This window comes from Purpureocillium lilacinum (assembly GCF_023168085.1).
Source record: "Purpureocillium lilacinum CBS 284.36 DNA, scaffold_4, whole genome shotgun sequence".
In the NCBI taxonomy this organism is placed as follows: domain Eukaryota; kingdom Fungi; phylum Ascomycota; class Sordariomycetes; order Hypocreales; family Ophiocordycipitaceae; genus Purpureocillium; species Purpureocillium lilacinum.
In genome coordinates, this window is record NW_027072114.1 from 4594447 (window position 1) to 4611984 (window position 17538).

The 17538-nt window shown below is 55.1% G+C and overlaps 4 protein-coding genes across 4 annotated transcripts; 2 read left to right on the plus strand and 2 right to left on the minus strand.

Annotated features, from left to right (window-relative positions):
* Window positions 1-389: 389 nt before the first annotated feature.
* On the plus strand, window positions 390-830 carry PLICBS_006541 (uncharacterized protein; the record flags this gene model as incomplete). Its single annotated transcript, XM_065600967.1, has 1 exon — window positions 390-830. One exon carries the CDS (start codon window positions 390-392, stop codon window positions 828-830), a length of 441 nt encoding a protein of 146 aa, XP_065457039.1.
* Window positions 831-13413: 12583 nt separating this feature from the next.
* On the minus strand, window positions 13414-14401 carry PLICBS_006542 (uncharacterized protein; the record flags this gene model as incomplete). The annotated part of the gene is made up of 2 exons (XM_018328393.2): window positions 13414-13418; window positions 13474-14401. The coding sequence occupies 2 exons, from the start codon at window positions 14399-14401 to the stop codon at window positions 13414-13416; spliced, it is 933 nt and encodes a 310-aa protein (XP_018173012.2).
* Window positions 14402-14677: 276 nt separating this feature from the next.
* Window positions 14678-15914, minus strand: PLICBS_006543 (uncharacterized protein; the record flags this gene model as incomplete). Its single annotated transcript, XM_065600968.1, has 3 exons — window positions 14678-14751; window positions 14810-15280; window positions 15377-15914. 3 exons carry the CDS (start codon window positions 15912-15914, stop codon window positions 14678-14680), a joined length of 1083 nt encoding a protein of 360 aa, XP_065457040.1.
* A 491-nt stretch (window positions 15915-16405) lies between these two features.
* PLICBS_006544 (uncharacterized protein) lies at window positions 16406-17255 on the plus strand (the record flags this gene model as incomplete). The annotated part of the gene is made up of 2 exons (XM_065600969.1): window positions 16406-17153; window positions 17209-17255. 2 exons carry the CDS (start codon window positions 16406-16408, stop codon window positions 17253-17255), a joined length of 795 nt encoding a protein of 264 aa, XP_065457041.1.
* Window positions 17256-17538: the final 283 nt, after the last annotated feature.

The following is a 17538-nucleotide window of genomic DNA, read 5'->3' on the forward strand; positions in this document are numbered from 1 at the left end:
CTGTGAGGTACATTCGTATCCAGCTTTTGCGATGTGGCTCATACTACCATGGGTGGATGTCCAGTTCTGCAATGAGGATAGAGAGGTGCCCGCTGCGTAAGTACTGCTGTTGTCTGGACAAACCTATTGTCTCTTGCGAGCTGGCCACAGCACAAATGGGCACCTCCTGCTACCACCTGGAAGTCCTAACGAGCGGGCCACACAAACCCAAGTAGGTGTGGAAACAAGGAAGGCGGGGAGCTGCGCGAGAAGGTAGCCGGAGGACTGAACAACAACGAGGGACCGTCTCACTCGACGCTGTTGGCACTCAACAGCCCTCACTTCACTCTCACTTCATCTGCTTCAACGGTCTGACTATGCTGCATCGTCGAATCTCGCCGCTCGCACACATGGACGGCGTCTGGCTGTTGCTCCTCAAGCCCAAGGCGCTGCTGCACGAGCTTGGGGCTGAGTTGCTGGCATGCTCGCCCGAGGAGCTGGTGGGCATCGCCAACGAGCAGTTTCGGTGGTGCGACGCCGAGGTGAGGCGCGCATTGCGCGAGCTCGACAGCGACGACTGGAAGCGGCCATGGAGTACGTCAAGACCAAGTCGGTGCCCGGGCGAGCAGACGCAACTGGTGGTGGAGCCGCGCGAGGGCCCCAACTTCGTGCGCGAGCACCAGTGCAACTACTTCGTCGGCGCGTTGCAGCTGTTTGAGCTGCGTCGGGAGACGGTGCTGCAGCAAGGGAAGATGACGACCAGGCCTGCCGTCCACTCCCAGGCAGCGGAATGCTGTAAAAGCGAAAATCCAACCCCCAAAGGTCCTGTCCCAGCGTACTCTCCGACCTAGAACTGGCGGCATTCTTGGTGTCACTGGCTCCTCGCTCTACGATCGATCACCCGTCGGCACCTCTAGAGATTTGGTAGCCGCTACTCGCCACACTGCAGAATGGCGCGACGAAGGAGCAGTTCTACAGGCGTGGCATCATGCCAAAGCGGGCGCTTACATCAAGCTGAGCACCTCTGAGGGCTGGCTGGTCCACCTTCCGCCCCCATTGCCTCCAGCGACACCTCAGCGACACCTTTCCTCCAGCGACACCTTTCTTCCAGCGACACATTTTTCCTCCAGCGACACACTTCCTCCAGCGACGCGCTCCCTCCAGCGACGCGTTCCCTCCAGCGATTCCTTTTCCAACACAATCAGCTTGTGCCAAGGTCTTTTCGGTCCCATAGTCTCAAGGACCGGACTACGCTCCAATGCCGCCCATCCAATGCATCTGCGGTCCGTCGTTTCCCGCACGCAGCTACTGGCATCATCGGCAAATCAAGCATGTCCATTGCTGTGGAGCTTACTTTGCCGGTAAGAACTGGTCGAAGCACGAAAAAAAGACTGGTCACTCCGGCGTCGAGATCCGTCCACAACCAAAGAAACAGCAAGTATCCAACGGTCGGTGTCGTGATCTAATCGATTGCGAGCTCGGATGCGGGTCGACTCTCGAACGCCACAGGATGCCTAAGCACCGCGGATCAAAGCACTATAAATGTGATTCGTGCGGTTTAACATTTCTGCTCAACGGGAGAATACAGCACAAATACAAAACTGCACACGACCACTACACAGAGGTGAACCTGCCAAACCCGGAGCAACTGGCCGCCGGTCCCGGGGCCTCGACGCGGCTTACAATGAGCGACTCCGTAACGTGGAGCGAGAGCAATGTCACCGCCGAGATGCGCAGGAAGTATGATTTTCCCATTCGCACCTTGCTTCGCGAATGCCAGACCAGCCCGATCCCTGCCCTGCCTACTGAATCAAGGTGGAACCGTAATCGTCGGAAGACTGCCAATTTGGCGTTATACGCATCTGTTTGCTCTTGCGCGACCCTGTTGGCCCCTTCGACGATGGAGACGGGCTCCAGAACAGGCTTGGAAATCGATCGTATAGATCGATCTCGGACCTCTGATCGATCGATTTATATCGAGCAGAGTCTCCAGTCGATCGACGTCGATCGACCAGTCCTTCCGGTCGATCGATATCGATCGATCAAGGTATATAATCTTTTTTTTTTTTTTTGATCATAGACTGTCCCAGCTGCCCCTTTAGGGGCTGCTATGCAGCGCACGACTCATAAATACGGGTAGCCCACGCTCTTCGCGTTCGGGTACACTTTCCTCCTGCAAGGAACTGCCCAGCTGCCCACTAGGTCGTCTCCCCACAGTCTAGCCACCACTACGTTCTGATAAGCGGCCTCCATATTTACAGTCTTCCTAGGAGTTCCGTATATATGCCCTTGTCAGGTCCTTCCCGGCCCTTCTCGGCTTCTGTATGACAATAATCACTCAACGCTTACATGTATTGGAGTACTGTGGACGGCACTGCTCGGAATTGCTCCAGCAGTCCCGTTCGTATGAGCATCTTGGCTGCCTGCACCGCTAATGTCGAACTGCAGAGGATGCGTTTGATGTCCATGCATGGATGCTTGCCTGCCCACTCTGGTGTCGCTCTTCTGTCCAGTTCCGGCATTCCAGGAGGATGTGTCGTACCGTCTGGGTCCCGTAGCCGCAGGGGCACTGGTCGGTGTCGGCTTTATTGATTCCATGGAGGTAGGTCCGGAGGCCGATTTTGCCCGTGCGCATCTGGGTGATCACCGAACTGATCGCCCGATGCGTCCCGTTGTGTGTTGCGAGTGTCCCTTTACCTGGACGAACGCCGAGTCGGTAGAGGTCACGGCCGTGTTTGGCGGTCTCCCAGGCCTGCTTCCACTCTTCCTTCATAGTTTTGCGAATGATAGGTTTGGCCGTTGCGGTAAGTACGCGGAGCGATGGCGCCTCCGCTGGTGGCTCGCCTGCGGCCCGCGCGTTGGGGTCGTGCCCGGCTGCTTCTTTGGCCGCTCGATCTGCGGCTTCGTTTCCTGGCACGCCCACGTGTGCCGGGATCCATCGAAACTCTACCTGCCATCCCAGGTCTCGAAGCTTGTCGAGTGCTTTGACAGCCTCGATTAAGATGTATTGGCCGGACGGGGACTTGGGGTTCCGCAATGCCTGGATGGCGGCCTGATTGTCGGTGAAGATGGCGCACTTTCCCGCTGTACTTACCGTAGTATGGATGTCAAGCGCCAGCTCCAGGGCCAGCACGAGTCCTCGGAGCTCTGTTGCATATACAGTGGATATGCTTGACGTGCCCATGTACTCGGTGCGTTTTGCGCAAACATCGCTCACTCGCAGCGTGGGTGCAACCGCAGCAGCTCCAACGTGGCCGTTGATGCCGCTGCCGTCGGTGTACACGCAAATGGTTTCCAAATCCGTGGCGTCGTGGTCTTTGATGGCCTCCTCGGCAGATTCGCTGATGTGAACCGTAGGTGGTACCCACCAGGGCGGCACGACGTGTGGTTGGCGTGTCGCATATCCAGCCTGCCTACAGTAGCTGCAGCTGCCTAGTAGGCAGCTGCCACTGCCTAAACCGGCAAAGCTTTCATTTGTGTATAAGAGGTGCACGGGAGCCGTGCAGCTTTTCGTGGAGCTCTTGCTCCTTAGATAATTCTCATCAATTACAAGATGCCAACTGTGATCCCTGTGGAGCCAATTGTCTGACAGTTATGAGCCCGTTAGCAACTCCAAAGCTAACCATTTCTGATTCCGACCGTTGCGCCCCCAAGTTGCGCGACGCCTATTCCACAAATCACTTAATACCCTTTCCCAGTCATTACTGCCCATTGCTTAATCGTCTATCCCGACATGGCAGCCAAATCCGAGGTCACGCTTTCCAGACCGTCAGAATGGACCGCCTGGTACGAGGATTTCGTGTCAAGGGCCGAGACTTCAAAGATCTTCGACTTTGTCAACATTGACAAGGATTCTCCTGTACTCGAAGAGCCAATGGAACCCCTGACCTCTGACGAAATGCTTGAGCGACTCAACAAGACCGCGCATGATCTCTGGGCAGTGGCTATGCACACGGATGCCGCGACCGCCGGACCGAGGCCCCAGCCGGCCACTGAACTGTCCGATAGTCAGTGGACGCGGCTCGGTCGCCTCCAGTCGGAATACAAGGTCAAGCTTGCAACATTCGCCAATCGACAACGAGCTTATGCTGAACTCGCCGTCTGGGTTCGGTCAACCGTTGACAGGGCTTATCTTGGCAATACGACTTCTAAATCTGACCTTCGTACTATTGTACGAGACCTAAAGTCAAGTCTCGCACCCTCTGAGGACGAACAGAGAGAGGAGGCACGGTTGAAGTACCGTCAAGTCCTTGCTCAAACGAAGAGGATCAAGCCAGAGGATTGGCTCGTGACATGGGGCAAAGCCAAGCTCGAGGGCGAAAAGTACAAGATCGCCGAACTCGAAGGGCAGTTCGCCGTCAGCGATTTCCTCACCGCGATCTCCGCGTTTGATCCAACTTGGGCAAGCCAGCAGAAGGTTCAGATCATGAATAGCAAGAAGTTCGGTCTCAAGATGGATGTCACGCTTCGCGCGCTTGGCGAGCTTTTCCACGAACATGTCCGCAGCAGCAGGATGACCGGCAAGTTGACCGATAGTGCGTTTGCCGTATCTGATGCGGTGCAAAGCCATTGTCCGTGCGGATTACCTTCATCCAAGCACCGATGGAAGCCAGTTGATTGCGCCGCAGTACAGCTTGCAATCAACGGAGATTCTAAGGACGGAAGACGAGCCAAACCCAGCCGCATCAAGACATGCAAGGAAGCCCTGAAGCAAGCCAAGTGGAAAAGTCTGATTGACACGGTCAAAGCCTCAGCACCCACGACTAAGACGGATCAACAGGATGAGCACGAAAGCACCGTCCCAAGGTCCCGCAAGTACGGCGACTTCGTTGGATTGACTATCGACGCCAACGGCCTTACCAGTGGAACCGCCGATTCGGTCTTCGCAGCCTTGCGCGAAAAGCACCCTCTCTACAATTCGACAATCTATGATTGTGGTGCAACCACGCACATTGTCAATGACAAGGGCCTGCTTACCGACATCCGCGAAACCGCCGAAAGTGACTACGTCATGATTGGTGAAGGCTCGCTTAAAGTCGAAGCACGAGGCACCCGAAGGATGGAGAACATACTGGATGGCGAAGAAGGAAGAAAGACGCGGGCGCTTGTCCTCCTTGACGTTGCATACGTTCCGAGGTTTCATACGAACATTATTAGCGCAAGAAGGCTTGCGAGGAAGGGATTGTGGCATTGTGGAGTCGACAATACTCTTCGAGTGGGAACCTATGAGGATAACGACATACTCTGTCGTCTCACAGACCACTACGACCTCGATGTAGTCGAATACAAGCCCATTTCCCGCTCCTACTTCAGGCTTCCGCAATCGCCAGTCTCCGTGTTCAATGCCTTCCAAGACGTGTTCTCATCTTACCATCCGGATGGCGTCAAGCCAAGCCAACAGAGGACATCGATCTCAAGGGCTCCACGTCTACCTCGACAAGACACTGTTGAATTATGGCATCTTCGCGCTTGCCACGCAGGACCACAGGCACTGGAACAACTCGTCATACAGACGAAAGGGGTCCGCATCAAGGGACCAAACACTGTTCAATGCACGGCCTGCGGCACTGGCAAGGCGACAGAGATTATCTCCCGCAGGGAATCACGAAACCGGGCAAGACAGCCGTTCTACCGGATTTTCATCGACATTTTCGAGTTCCCTGTGGCATATAACACACACCGCTACGTACTGCTCGCAACAGACGAGTTTAGCGGCATGATGTTCTCCTGGTCGTTAACCTCAAAGGCGGAAGCCAGTGGCATTGTCAAGAACTTCGAAGCACGGATAAAACGACACACTGGTGCATCAATCTGCAAGATCAGGGTCGACAACGAAAGAGCCATCATAAACTTACCATTCCAAAGGGATTCCGAGTTCCAGATCTGGGCGGCAGAGGAAGGAATAGACATTGAACTTCCGCCGTCGCACACCAAGGAACCGACCGGTGGGGCAGAGCGACCTGGAGGAGTCAATCAGGAGCGAATGCGCTGCATGACAGGCCGCCTCCCGCAAGAGCTCTGGCCAGAGTTCTACCGCGCGGCCGTTTGGATACACAACATCCTTCCAAGCCGCAGGAACGCCTGGATCTCGCCCAAGGAAAAAATGGACCGATGGTTTCACCAACATTTCCGATGGTACAGACCGCCGAACGTCGATTTTGACGCCACCAAGGACCTAAGACCAGAATGGCACGGGATTTATGCCTATGGGTGCAAAGCATATCCCCTCAACAGCCGTTACAAGGCCGGGAGAGACATCAACCAATTCAAACTCGGCCCACGAGCACACGTTGGGTACCTTGTTGGCTATCACGCAAGCAATATCTACCGTATCTGGGTCCCCAAGCTCAACCAAGTCATCTTGTCTCGAGATGTCCGATTCAATGAGAAAGAATTCTTCGATCCAACCAAAGAAGAACAGCTCGAAACTGAACCAGTGGTAGAGTACAGGCCAGCACCACAGGCGCTGGAACCGCTTCCTCAGCGAGAGTGGGACACAATACTGGACGAATTTCTCTTTGAGTTCGATGACCACATTTTGGGTTTCAGCCCAGACGGTTCGAACTCGGGGGTGGAAGACGCGGGAGGAGCTGATACGGGAACTTCAGACAGCACGTCGCAGCCCGTACAGCCTCAAACGCGGAGACTTCTCACACCTCCGGGCGAACCCTCGACTCTTCCGACGCCGGACCCAACACCGCAGCTGGCAAGGAGGGACGCCTCTCCAGCCTCCGGTTCAACCGACTCGGACATTCAAACGCCAGACACCCCGTTGCAAACAGGATCAAGCTCTCCTGCACAACGGTCTCTGGCCGCTTCAGACAATGAACTTGATGAACGTCACGGCACAGACACATCTTCCTCGCAGCCTCGAGCTCTGCCTGGTCCATCACGATCAGTAGACAGCCGAGCGCAGGATCACGATGCAAGTAATGCCAGTCAAAGTTCAACCACGTCAAACGATCATAGTCCTGTCGAGATCACTCTGGACACGATCGTAGTCAAACCGCTGATAACACGCCGGCGACCCTCCTCAGGCGGTCATAGCATGCACCCGGACACTCAGCCGTCAAGTGATCTACAACCCCAAGCAGCTCGCGGCTCAACGCGCACTCGCCGCAGCCAACGGGAACTCTACGGTGACCAGCCGACCCGCAAGAGCAGTCGGGCACCAAAGCCAGTTCGGAAGCATGGTGATGACGCACACAGCGTCTTCACTAGCCAGCTTCCAGCGAACCAACATCCTGCGGGAAACCTCACCACATTCCACAGCGTCTTCCTTGCCGCCGTCTCAAGGGCGGCGCGAGACCACAAACTTCATCGGGATGACCTTGTACGACTACCTAAGCGATATCAGGACCTGAACAAGCACCCAATGAGCACCGAGTTCAAAGAGGCCATGAGGAGCGAATTGAGAAACCTCCTTCAACGAGGCACCTGGAGACTGATCGAGCGAGAGAAAGCTCGTGCACCGCCACTACCCCTGAAATGGGTCTTCAACTATAAGTTCGATCAGGACGGCTACCTACAAAGATGTAAGGCTCGCATCTGTGTGCGTGGGGACCTTCAAGAGGACGATGACGGTCTTGAGACGTATGCCGCCACGCTCGCAGCAAAGACCTTCCGTATCATAATGGCAACAGCCGCACGGTTCGATCTTGACATTCGACAGTTCGACGTCGGAAACGCGTTTCTATACAGCGATCTCAAGAAGGACCACCCCGTTTACGTCCAATTGCCCAAAGGTTACGTGGATTTGGGGTTCCTGAAACCCGGGGAAACGCCAACCATGGTCGCAGAACTCCAGAAGGCGCTTTATGGTCTCCGAGAATCTCCACTTCTATGGTATAATGAGGTTTCGCAAGCGCTCAAAGAAGCGGGAATCGACCGTACTGATGAGGAGCCCTGCGTCTTCACCAATGGCAAGATCCTTGTTCTCGTCTATGTTGACGATATCCTGGTTCTGGGTCCACGACAAGAAAAGATGGAAGTAGACAAACTCGTCAAGTACCTTCAGTCCAAATATGACCTGCGAGAAGAAAAGTTCCAGTGGTACTTGGGCATCAGGGTTGTCAGGGACAGACCGAATCGAAAGATCTACCTCTGCCAAGATGCTTATATTGAGAAGATCGCTCGCAAGTTCCAACTCTGCGACTCAAAACTCCGAGTGCCCTCGATACCGATCACAACAACTCCCCTCGCCAAGTACAATGGGCAAGCCACGAAGGACGACGTCAAGGTGTATCAGGAACGCGTTGGGTCATTGATGTATGTCGCCGTCATGACCAGACCGGACATAGCGCGAGCGGCTGCCCAACTTGCAAGATTCTTGACAAACCCGTCACCCGAGCACCGTGCAGCAGCCGACCAATGCATTCGCTACCTCTACACGACTCGGTATCTGGCCATTGTCTATGACGGATCGCAGCCTGGGGAGGCCCTAGTAATCGCAAGTGATGCATCGTTTGCCGACGACATTGAGACCCGGCGATCGTCGCAGGGATACGTGATGATGCTATTCAACGGACCTGTCGTGTGGAAGGCTGGTCTGCAGGACACAGTCACGACTTCGACAACCGAAGCAGAAATCTTGAGCCTTGAAAGAACCGCCAAGGAGAGCTACGCTCTGGATCGACTACTCAGAGACATCTCCGTAGACCTTGGTCCTCTGAAGATATATTGCGACAATCTGCAGTCAATTCGACTTGTGATCGAAGAAAACCACAGAATCACAACTAAGTTACGGCACGTCGATGTACAGAATATGTGGTTGAAGCAGGAATTCAAGAAGGGTAGGTTCCTAGTCGAATATCTGAAGACTGATCAGATGCCAGCCGACGGCTTGACAAAAGCTCTACCGAGATCAAAGTTTGAACACTTCCGATCGATGCTGAATCTGGTCGATATCAAGAGGGAGGTGAAGTTGGAAGGAAGGACAACAAAATAGTGTGATGGTGTCGCTGTCGCCGTCAGTGGCGCTCCAAACTAGGCGCTCCAAGCAGCGTTGACTTGATCACTCAACGCTGGGGGGTGTGTCGCATATCCAGCCTGCCTACAGTAGCTGCAGCTGCCTAGTAGGCAGCTGCCACTGCCTAAACCGGCAAAGCTTTCATTTGTGTATAAGAGGTGCACGGGAGCCGTGCAGCTTTTCGTGGAGCTCTTGCTCCTTAGATAATTCTCATCAATTACAAGATGCCAACTGTGATCCCTGTGGAGCCAATTGTCTGACATGGCGCTTTTCTAGTCGTTCGAGCAGCAAATCGTACTTGTGCCTCAGGACGCTGGAGAGTTGATCTAGTGGGCTCCGCTCCTCGCGTTCTCTTCGTGTCCATTGTGCCGCGCTAAAGTCGGTATTGGAAGCCGCCATTTCCCCGTAAAACGGGCTGGTTCGGATGCGCATGGCAGACTCCAACACGGTCTGTTCAAGCTGTTGCTGCACCGGGAGCAGATGTGCTTCCACGTCAACTGCTGCTCCCGCGGTTGTCCGAAACGCGCCCGTGATCGTTTGGGCCGCACGCCTCTGTATCTTCGCAATGGCGGAGATCATGTATGCGCCTCGGTTGATGCGGCCCTTACCGGGGACGTGCCATGCCGAGCATCCGTACAGCATCTGAGGTATGATCATGGCCCTGTAGACATGGCGGAGATTGATGAGGCCTGTTCCCCAAGTTGAAGATGCCAGGGCCGACAAGGCGGACAGTCGTTTCGTTGCGGCTGCTTCCATCTTCTCCCGGTGATAATCCCACCGGAGTCTGCTGTCCATCTGAATGCCTAGGTATCTGCATGACGGCGAGGCCTTGACGATGGCGTGCGGAAGTCGCAAGGCGTGAGTGCAGTTCGCAGCGGGGTCCCGGGTGAAGTGTACCAGTTCGTATTTTGCTGGGGAGAATTGGGACCCGTGCTTTCTCGCCCAGTCTTGCGCCTTGCGGTGCATGACCTTCAGGGTTTTGCAATTACGTGTTGCCGAGTCGCCCACGGCGAGGATCGAGACATCGTCAATATAGCCTACGGATTCTGTCTCGGACGTATTGCATTCTTCAACGAGATCCGCATTGTAGAATAGGTAGAGCATGGGCGAGACAGGCGATCCTTGTGGGATGCCTGTCTCAATCGAAACCGATGGTGCAGTGTACTCCTGCAGTTTGAGGGTTGTGGACCGGCCGCTGAGAAACGATGCGACCCAGCCTACGATCAGCTCGCTGACTCGACGCTTACGGAGATTGTGCAGTAAGCGCTCTCGCGAGACGTTGTCGTAAGCGCCAGATACGTCGAGCAGGAGCAGGGAGGCTACTTTACCCTCCGCCCACGCCTGGTGGATCCGTTGGAGGAGGAAATGAACGGCATGCTCCGTCGATGAGAGCTTTCGACCTCCAGTGTGGCGGCTGGGTAGCAGGTGGTGCACGTCGGCTAGGTAGGCGAGTCGGCTTGCGATGATCGCTTCTAGGACCTTTCCCAGCGTGTTCAGGAGCGCGATCGGCCTGTACGACTTTGGAAGAGTGTAGTCGTCTTTGCCCTCCTTACGCAGAACCACCGTGATAGCCTCCCGAAAATGCTGGGGGCAGTATCCTAACCGCAGGCATGCGTTGAAGAGCTTTTCGAGACTCGGCGCAAGGACGTCGAGGGTTTGCTGTAGGATACCGTTGGGAATGCCATCGGAGCCTGGGGCCTTGTTTGGGGCTGCTCTCCGTACCGCTCTCTCGATCTCTGAGCGGGTTATGTCTGGGCACTCAACTGGGAATGGATACTCATAGCCATCCATGTCCGAGAGGTCGGCCTGGAGTGGAGGGGGGAAGAAGGAGTTGCGTAGCACCTCGGCCTTCTCTTCTGGACGATGAACTAGTGCCCCGTCTAGCCGGGCTAGTGCCGGCGTGCATGCGGATGTCGTTTCATGCCTGTTTTTGGCCCATTTGACTAGTTTCCATAAGCCATTGGTCGTCGACGCCGCCTCCTCTACTCTTTGACGATGTGTGTTGCGGAGGAGCTTCTGTACGAGTCGGCCCTTCCTATTGCGTGCCTGCCGGTAGGCTTCATAATCATCGTCGTGTCTTGTCCGTTGCCATCGCCGGCGGAGTCGTTGAACCTCCGCGCAGATGTCCTTGCATTCTTGGTCAAAACCTGCTATCGAGCGCGGGGAGGGGTTGGACCAAGGCGTCGATGCGTCAATGCCTGCACCAAGCGCCTTGATGATGGACGCCACTAGTGCGTCAATGTCGTCCCTATCCCGCGGCACCGTCATTCCGCAGTGTTGCGGTAAGCGGTCTTGGACCGTCTGTCGGAGTACCGATATGTCCGTTTTACTCCACAGTCGTTTCTTGGTTGGGGATGCTGCTGTCCATTCCCACTCAAAGGCAACTGCTACCGGAAGATGGTCCGACTCGCAGTCCAGGTCTCTGTCGATCTTGCAGTGGACGAGGTGGCGTGCCACATTCGCCGTTGCAAAGGTGAGGTCAATCGTCGATTCCCCGTCTTTCCACCTATGGGTAGGAGTGCCCGGTACAGTCAGGAGCTCCAGTTGGAAGTCCTCAATGATTGTCAAGAGTTGTTGGGTGTTTCGCCCGTGGACTGGGCGTCGGTGTCGTGTTGACCACAGCGGATGATGTAGGTTAAAGTCTCCAAGTACCACGGTCTCGGTATCAGGCTCCAGCTTTCTGAGGGTCTCTGCTAGAATCGTGAGTGTGTTGGTGTCTACCTCGTTGTAGACATTGACGATGTTGATGTTAGTGTCCGAGCGAGGGTTTCGAATTGATAAAGAAATAATATCTTTGGAGATGCACGAAACGTTCCACGTGCCGGGGTCGATGCGTTTGTTGATGTAGAAGCATACCCGAGTGGCATCGTTGTCGAGGTAATTTAAATGGAAATGTCCTTTGAGGGGGTGGTAGGTTGTAGCTGTAAATGGGTTTCGCCAGGGCTCCTGAATGGCAAGTATGTCGTACTCGAGAATTCGCTGGTTTTGGAACAGGCTGGCGAGGACAACATCTCTTGACTTCCAGACGTTGTACTGTAGAATGCGTAATCCCGGGTGTTCTACCATGGATGTGATGCTGCATGGGGACCGTCTGTGAGGGATCGACTCCGGGTCGCGCGGGTCCTCTCCCGAAGCGTTGGGGACTCTGCGCAAGGCTTTTGTGTCCATCCAGGGGTGGAAGCACCCCCTCTACCAGGTAGCTCGGAGCGAACTGTGAGGTTTCTTTGAGCGTATTCCGCCTTCCTTATGTGTTTTCGCAGTGCACCTGCAACTGGGAAGTCCTTGCCACAATACATGCACGTTTTCATGCAGTGGGCGATCGTTAACTCGGCGTTGTGTGTCGGCCAGGTGCCGTAGATATTCTGGTGCTCTGGGCATCGGCAACTTTTGTAGATATTCCCCTGGGCTGTGTGAGTATTGGTTGCCAAGGAGGTCGGCGGGGATCCGGCTGTCTCAAGGTCGTGCAGCAGGTCCTCGCTGTCATTGTCCGCCAGACCGGCCAGCCATTCGTCCGCTTCGTTTGTATTGGACTCCCCTTGTATGCCCTCAAGCGGGTACAAATATTGTTGGGTCACCGCAACTTCAGGTGGCACTTCGCCATTGGTCTCCAAGGTCGTGGCGTCTCCCGCCACTAAACCGGCCTCCGGGGATTCATCCGTCGCCAGGAGTTGTGGGTCGATTGCCGGTTGCTGTGGTATGGGCTCTTGGTGTGATGCTGGTGTCACCCAGTCCTCTACAGGTGGTGCCTCAGCCCGTATCTGCGTTGCACCTGCCTCCAGTGATGGCCGCGGTACTTGGAAAGAATTCGTTGTCCGTGAGGGTGGGAGCTCTGTGGCGGCAGCTACTACGTGCGAGGATTCCGGGTTAATAGTGTCTGTCAATATCAAGCCGCTCATTCACGTAGACCGTTACCAGCACTGCTGCCTACTATCGGTGCCGATAGCTTCAGGCAACCTGGCTTCTGCCTGCCGTGTCTCAGATGCCTGCCTCAATCGGCACAGGTATAAAATACCGACTACAGTCAATCGTTAGATAGAAGAATCAAGAGTCTTTTGTTGCCCAATTCGCTGGGGACCTTCTACTCGGTCGTCAGTTAGTCATGCACACGTGCAGTGCGACAGTGTCTGGTATTGTGAAATTTTGTTGGCCGGCCGGATTGCGTTGGTGGCGATGCTTCGACCGCGAACCGTCGTCTTTGGGTGGTGCGTCTCTGGAGGCGACATGCCAGTAGATGTTTCGGGCTTGCTTGGCTAGCTCAATCCTACCCAACTCTTTCCGTCTTGCTGGGCAGGCGTTGCTCCATGCCGTGTGGACACCTTTGCAAACTGGGCATCGAGGGGTGAAGCCCTCTACTCCCTTTTGGCTGCAGTTCTTGGTCTCATGTAGCCCAGCACAATAGCCGCATGTTTGGACTGCGTCGCATTGAGTGCCGATGTGACCATAATTGTAGCATCGGAAGCATTGCTTTACTCTGCATGCGCGGTTGTAGAGCTGGCATTGGTGTATCTGTCCTTCCCATGCCATACCTGCATAGATGATAGCGTTGGCCATTTCCGGGTCTGTGAATTCAACAACGATCGAAGATGCGCGTTTGAGAGTGGCCTCCTTAGTGAGCCACCCAATGTACGAGATCTTGGCATGCGGGATCACTGTGTAGTTATCCGCGAGCATCCGTTGAATGGTTGCCTCTTGGTCTTTGATGGTGATGGAGTTGGTGGGGATACCATGGACAATCACTCCGTAGGTTGGTACTACGAGCTCCGCATTCTCTCCAAGGCTTTTGACCCATCCTGAGTTCTGTTTAAGTTGAGCGGCCTCTGCTGTGGTGCTTGCAAATAACTGTACGTCCCCGCTCTTGAGCTGGTGCGCCGCGACCACTTTGACTACTTTGGTAGCAGTGTTGTCGCGGATCGAGGTCTGTACTTGCTGTCTGATCCATGCTGCGGATTGTGCTCGGAGTCGCTGGGCGACGCCATGGTCCTTGACCTTGACTGTAACCACGCGGTCCTTGTATGCAGTGACTGTGGGACGGGTCTTTGCTGCGGTTAATCCGTGCGCTGCTGGCGGCGGCGGAGGTGGAGCGCCTTTGGCTTGCGCTGCCACCTGCGCCCACGTTGCAGCGGTGTTTCCGGTTCCGCTGAAGTTGGCTCTGTTAAGCGGAGTGGTGCTCAATCCCACGGAGTTCTTGATGAGGGTCACGTCTTTCTGAATGTTCTGTGTGCATCGGGCCGCGTCCTGGACGTGCTGGAGAATCTCGCCCACCCCAGGCTGTCGCAGGACCTTGCCGATGAGCGCGAGGGTCGATGCCAGGTACGGCTGTACGATGTTCCATGGCACCTGATTCTGCCGGCCTCTGTCGACCGCTTGCAGTTGGTTGCATGCTCCTCTGAGGTATGTGGCGTGCTCATTGATGTGTTCGGGACCATTGTTTACATGTGGCCATTTGGGCGCCATCGCGTCGATTTCGACGCGTTCTCACGCGTTAATCGACGCAAGTGCCCTCCAGGACACAGGTAATGTACAACATTCGCAAGATATGACGCGTTTTCAAAAATTTGTTCTGAGCTGGTGGTGGTGTTTTTTCATCCAAAGATATTTGATTTCCCAAGAGTTCAAATCTATACGATCGAAATCGAAATCGATCTTATAATCGAATCGACCAAATCGACTGGTCGATCGATTTCCAACCCTGTCTCGGTGAGGTAAAGCGTTACGCCTCTGCTTGGCGGATCACAGGTCCGCAAGTCTGATGTCACCCGCTATGCCTTGGTTTTGCTGAGCGTGGCGACACTGCCATTCCGACTCTTTGGTCTGTCAGTTCTGCTTTGTGCCGAGCCGACCTGATTTCCTAGATTCACTCACCGCCTTCCAAGTCAATGGCATGCTGGTCTGCAGCCGGGTACCTCCTGGCCTTGTAGGCCAGGAAGAGGACAGTGACGAGTTGGCCAAGAGCGATGACGAACGGCATGAACTGTCCCGGGCTGTCGAGCGAGTGCACGTCCTGGATGTTGTTCCATTTGAGCGACACCTCCACATATACGATGGCAAACCAGTTGACCGCAACCTTGAACCCGGCACTCTTCGTGCCGAATCGTCTGTGCTCTTCGTCGGCCACACCTTCATTGTTCGCCGCCTCTACTGCATTGTTCGGGGCGTTGACTTCATTGTTCGGCTCGTCTACTTCATTGTTCGGGGCGATGACTCCAGTGAAGTGCATCGGGAAATTGTAGAGTATTTCATCGTTCGAAGGTTCGGATTCGTTGTTCAGGGCGGCACTTTCATCGTTCCGGGCGAAGTGGCGCTCCCGGAGAATTTTGAATCTCTCTGCCATCACTGGCGCACCCTGTTAGCCAGCCATCAAGATTTCCTGAGTTGAGGCCAGGATTCTGGGTATCTGGGTGTCCCAAGTTTGCTTCTCGCAATACTTACATAAACCAAGAGCGATCACTGGCAACGTCAGGACTAGCAACAGCGCCACCACTTTGTTGAAGTCTCGGTACCAGTTCCAGATACTCACCTGGGCGAAGAAGAAGGCCTTGTCGTCTGGGCAGGACCTCGGGAGCATCTCCATGCCGTGCCACCAAAACCAAGTAAAGAGAGCCGTAAGACCCACCACCTCAGCCAGCCAGAAGACCGCGGCCTTCGTGGCTCGCAGAGGGTAAAGGCCTATCTGTATCATGAGAAGCGTCAGGATGGGAAAGACCTCGACGGGCTGCAGGGGACCGTCGAGGGTCCCATGCTGCCTGACGGTGGCGTGGATCAGCCGGACGAGCACGATGGCTGTTGCCCCTACGAAGATGAGCACACCCTGGCCGACGTGGTCTTCAACACGATACTTGATGCTGAGTGCGCCGGACAGCTGGACCGTGAGCATTTGTATGTAGGCGCCGACCCGGATGCCTAGCCCGTATAGGTCTGCCTTTCCCTGAACGGGGCACGTGAGATTTGCGACTGCCTCGTCGAACATTGCGCTTGTGCGTTCCTTGTCGGTAGGAATCACTGGTTTTCCAATGCTTCTGTGGTGCAAGGCTGGTGAAGACGGCGAGACAGCGGGGTATTTGATAAAAGGCGTGTCCGCGATCAGACAACGTAGAGTTGCTATGATCGCTTGGAGCTACTGTTTGCCAGCTACTCCCAGGATCGGGGTGTCAAAAGAAGTTTTGATGATTCGAGGTGCAACACCTCCACTCGCGGAGGCATGTCTCAAGTGCCAGGTGCTGAATTCGCCTCAATGTTGTCATACACACAGACAAAAACACAGACCGATTACGCCTGGTTGCGGGCTAGTCCGAGACCGACAAGCTGCTTGGTGCACATCCCGGCTTTCAAGATTCAGCTTCCTGTCATGTTGTCACGACAGTGGCAGCGGCAGGACATGTCTTGGCAGCCTGCTCCACTGCGTCGTTGTGGCCCAGAAGGCTACTACCCGACTGGTCTGCGCCTCGAGTCGAGACCGACATGCGGCTCGCCAGAGCCAACCAGACTGGCACGTTGGTAAACTGGGGTCCGGTCAACCAGGTCATCCCTATTAGCCCGCAACGGGCGCTCGCCGTACTCAATGACTTGCTGCTGGATGATCGTAACATCGTTTACGTCATGTCTGGGCGACGGCAAGAGGAGCTCGACGGCATTGTCCGGATGGTCCCAAAGCTTGGTTTCATCGCCGAGAACGGGTGCTTCGTCCGCGACTGCGGCTCATATGAATGGACCAATATGACAAACAGCGCCTACGTTGAAGAATGGAAGAAGTCTGTCAAGCCACTGCTGACGTATTTCCTTGAACGAACTCCGGGCACTGAGATTGAGGAGCGACATTGCAGTTTGCGCTTCCACTATCGGAACGCAGAAGACATGGAGACAGCGTCCCGTCAGGCGTCTGCCTGCGCCAGCCAAATCAACGACGCGTACGAGTCGCAACACGTCCATGCCGTGAGCGCGGACCATTCTGTCATAGTTGAGCCCACGGAATGTAACGCCGTCAACGCAGCTCAGAAAGTATTCAACGATCTGAAGGCAAGGTTGAGAGCGGGAAGTCACGAAAGCCTGGTTGACTTTCTGATGGTCCTTGGAGCCGGCCGCCATGACGAGAAGGTGTTCAAGTGGGCCAACGGCTTCCGAAGGTGCGATGGAGTCGGTAGTACTGTGACAGTGAGCGTCAGCAACCGCTACACAGAGGCGAAAACGACGCTTGCACGGGGCGTTAGTGGTAAGTCCTGTCTCTTCATTCCCACCATGGGCGAAAGCGCTGACGGACACGATAGGCGCTCTCAGCTGTCTCCAGCGCCTGGCGTCTGCACCAGGGGACTAGTTGGTACATCATACTGTAATGTGTCGATGGAGGAAGCACCGTTCGTCAAGCATCTCCAATCCAAATGCGATTCGCGCGATGAAGCTTCCAATGCTACATACTTGACACGGCGTTGCCGGCGCTTGACCGCACCGGAAACGTTCTGGGCCGGGGGTACTACACTTGTAGGCCGAGGGCGGCCTGTTGACTATGCTATGCTGGAGCTCAGTTAACTTGCGGTTACCTTGTAGTGCATGTAACGGGCTGGGCCACCAGGTTGAGCATGCGCGGAAAAGGTGATCCT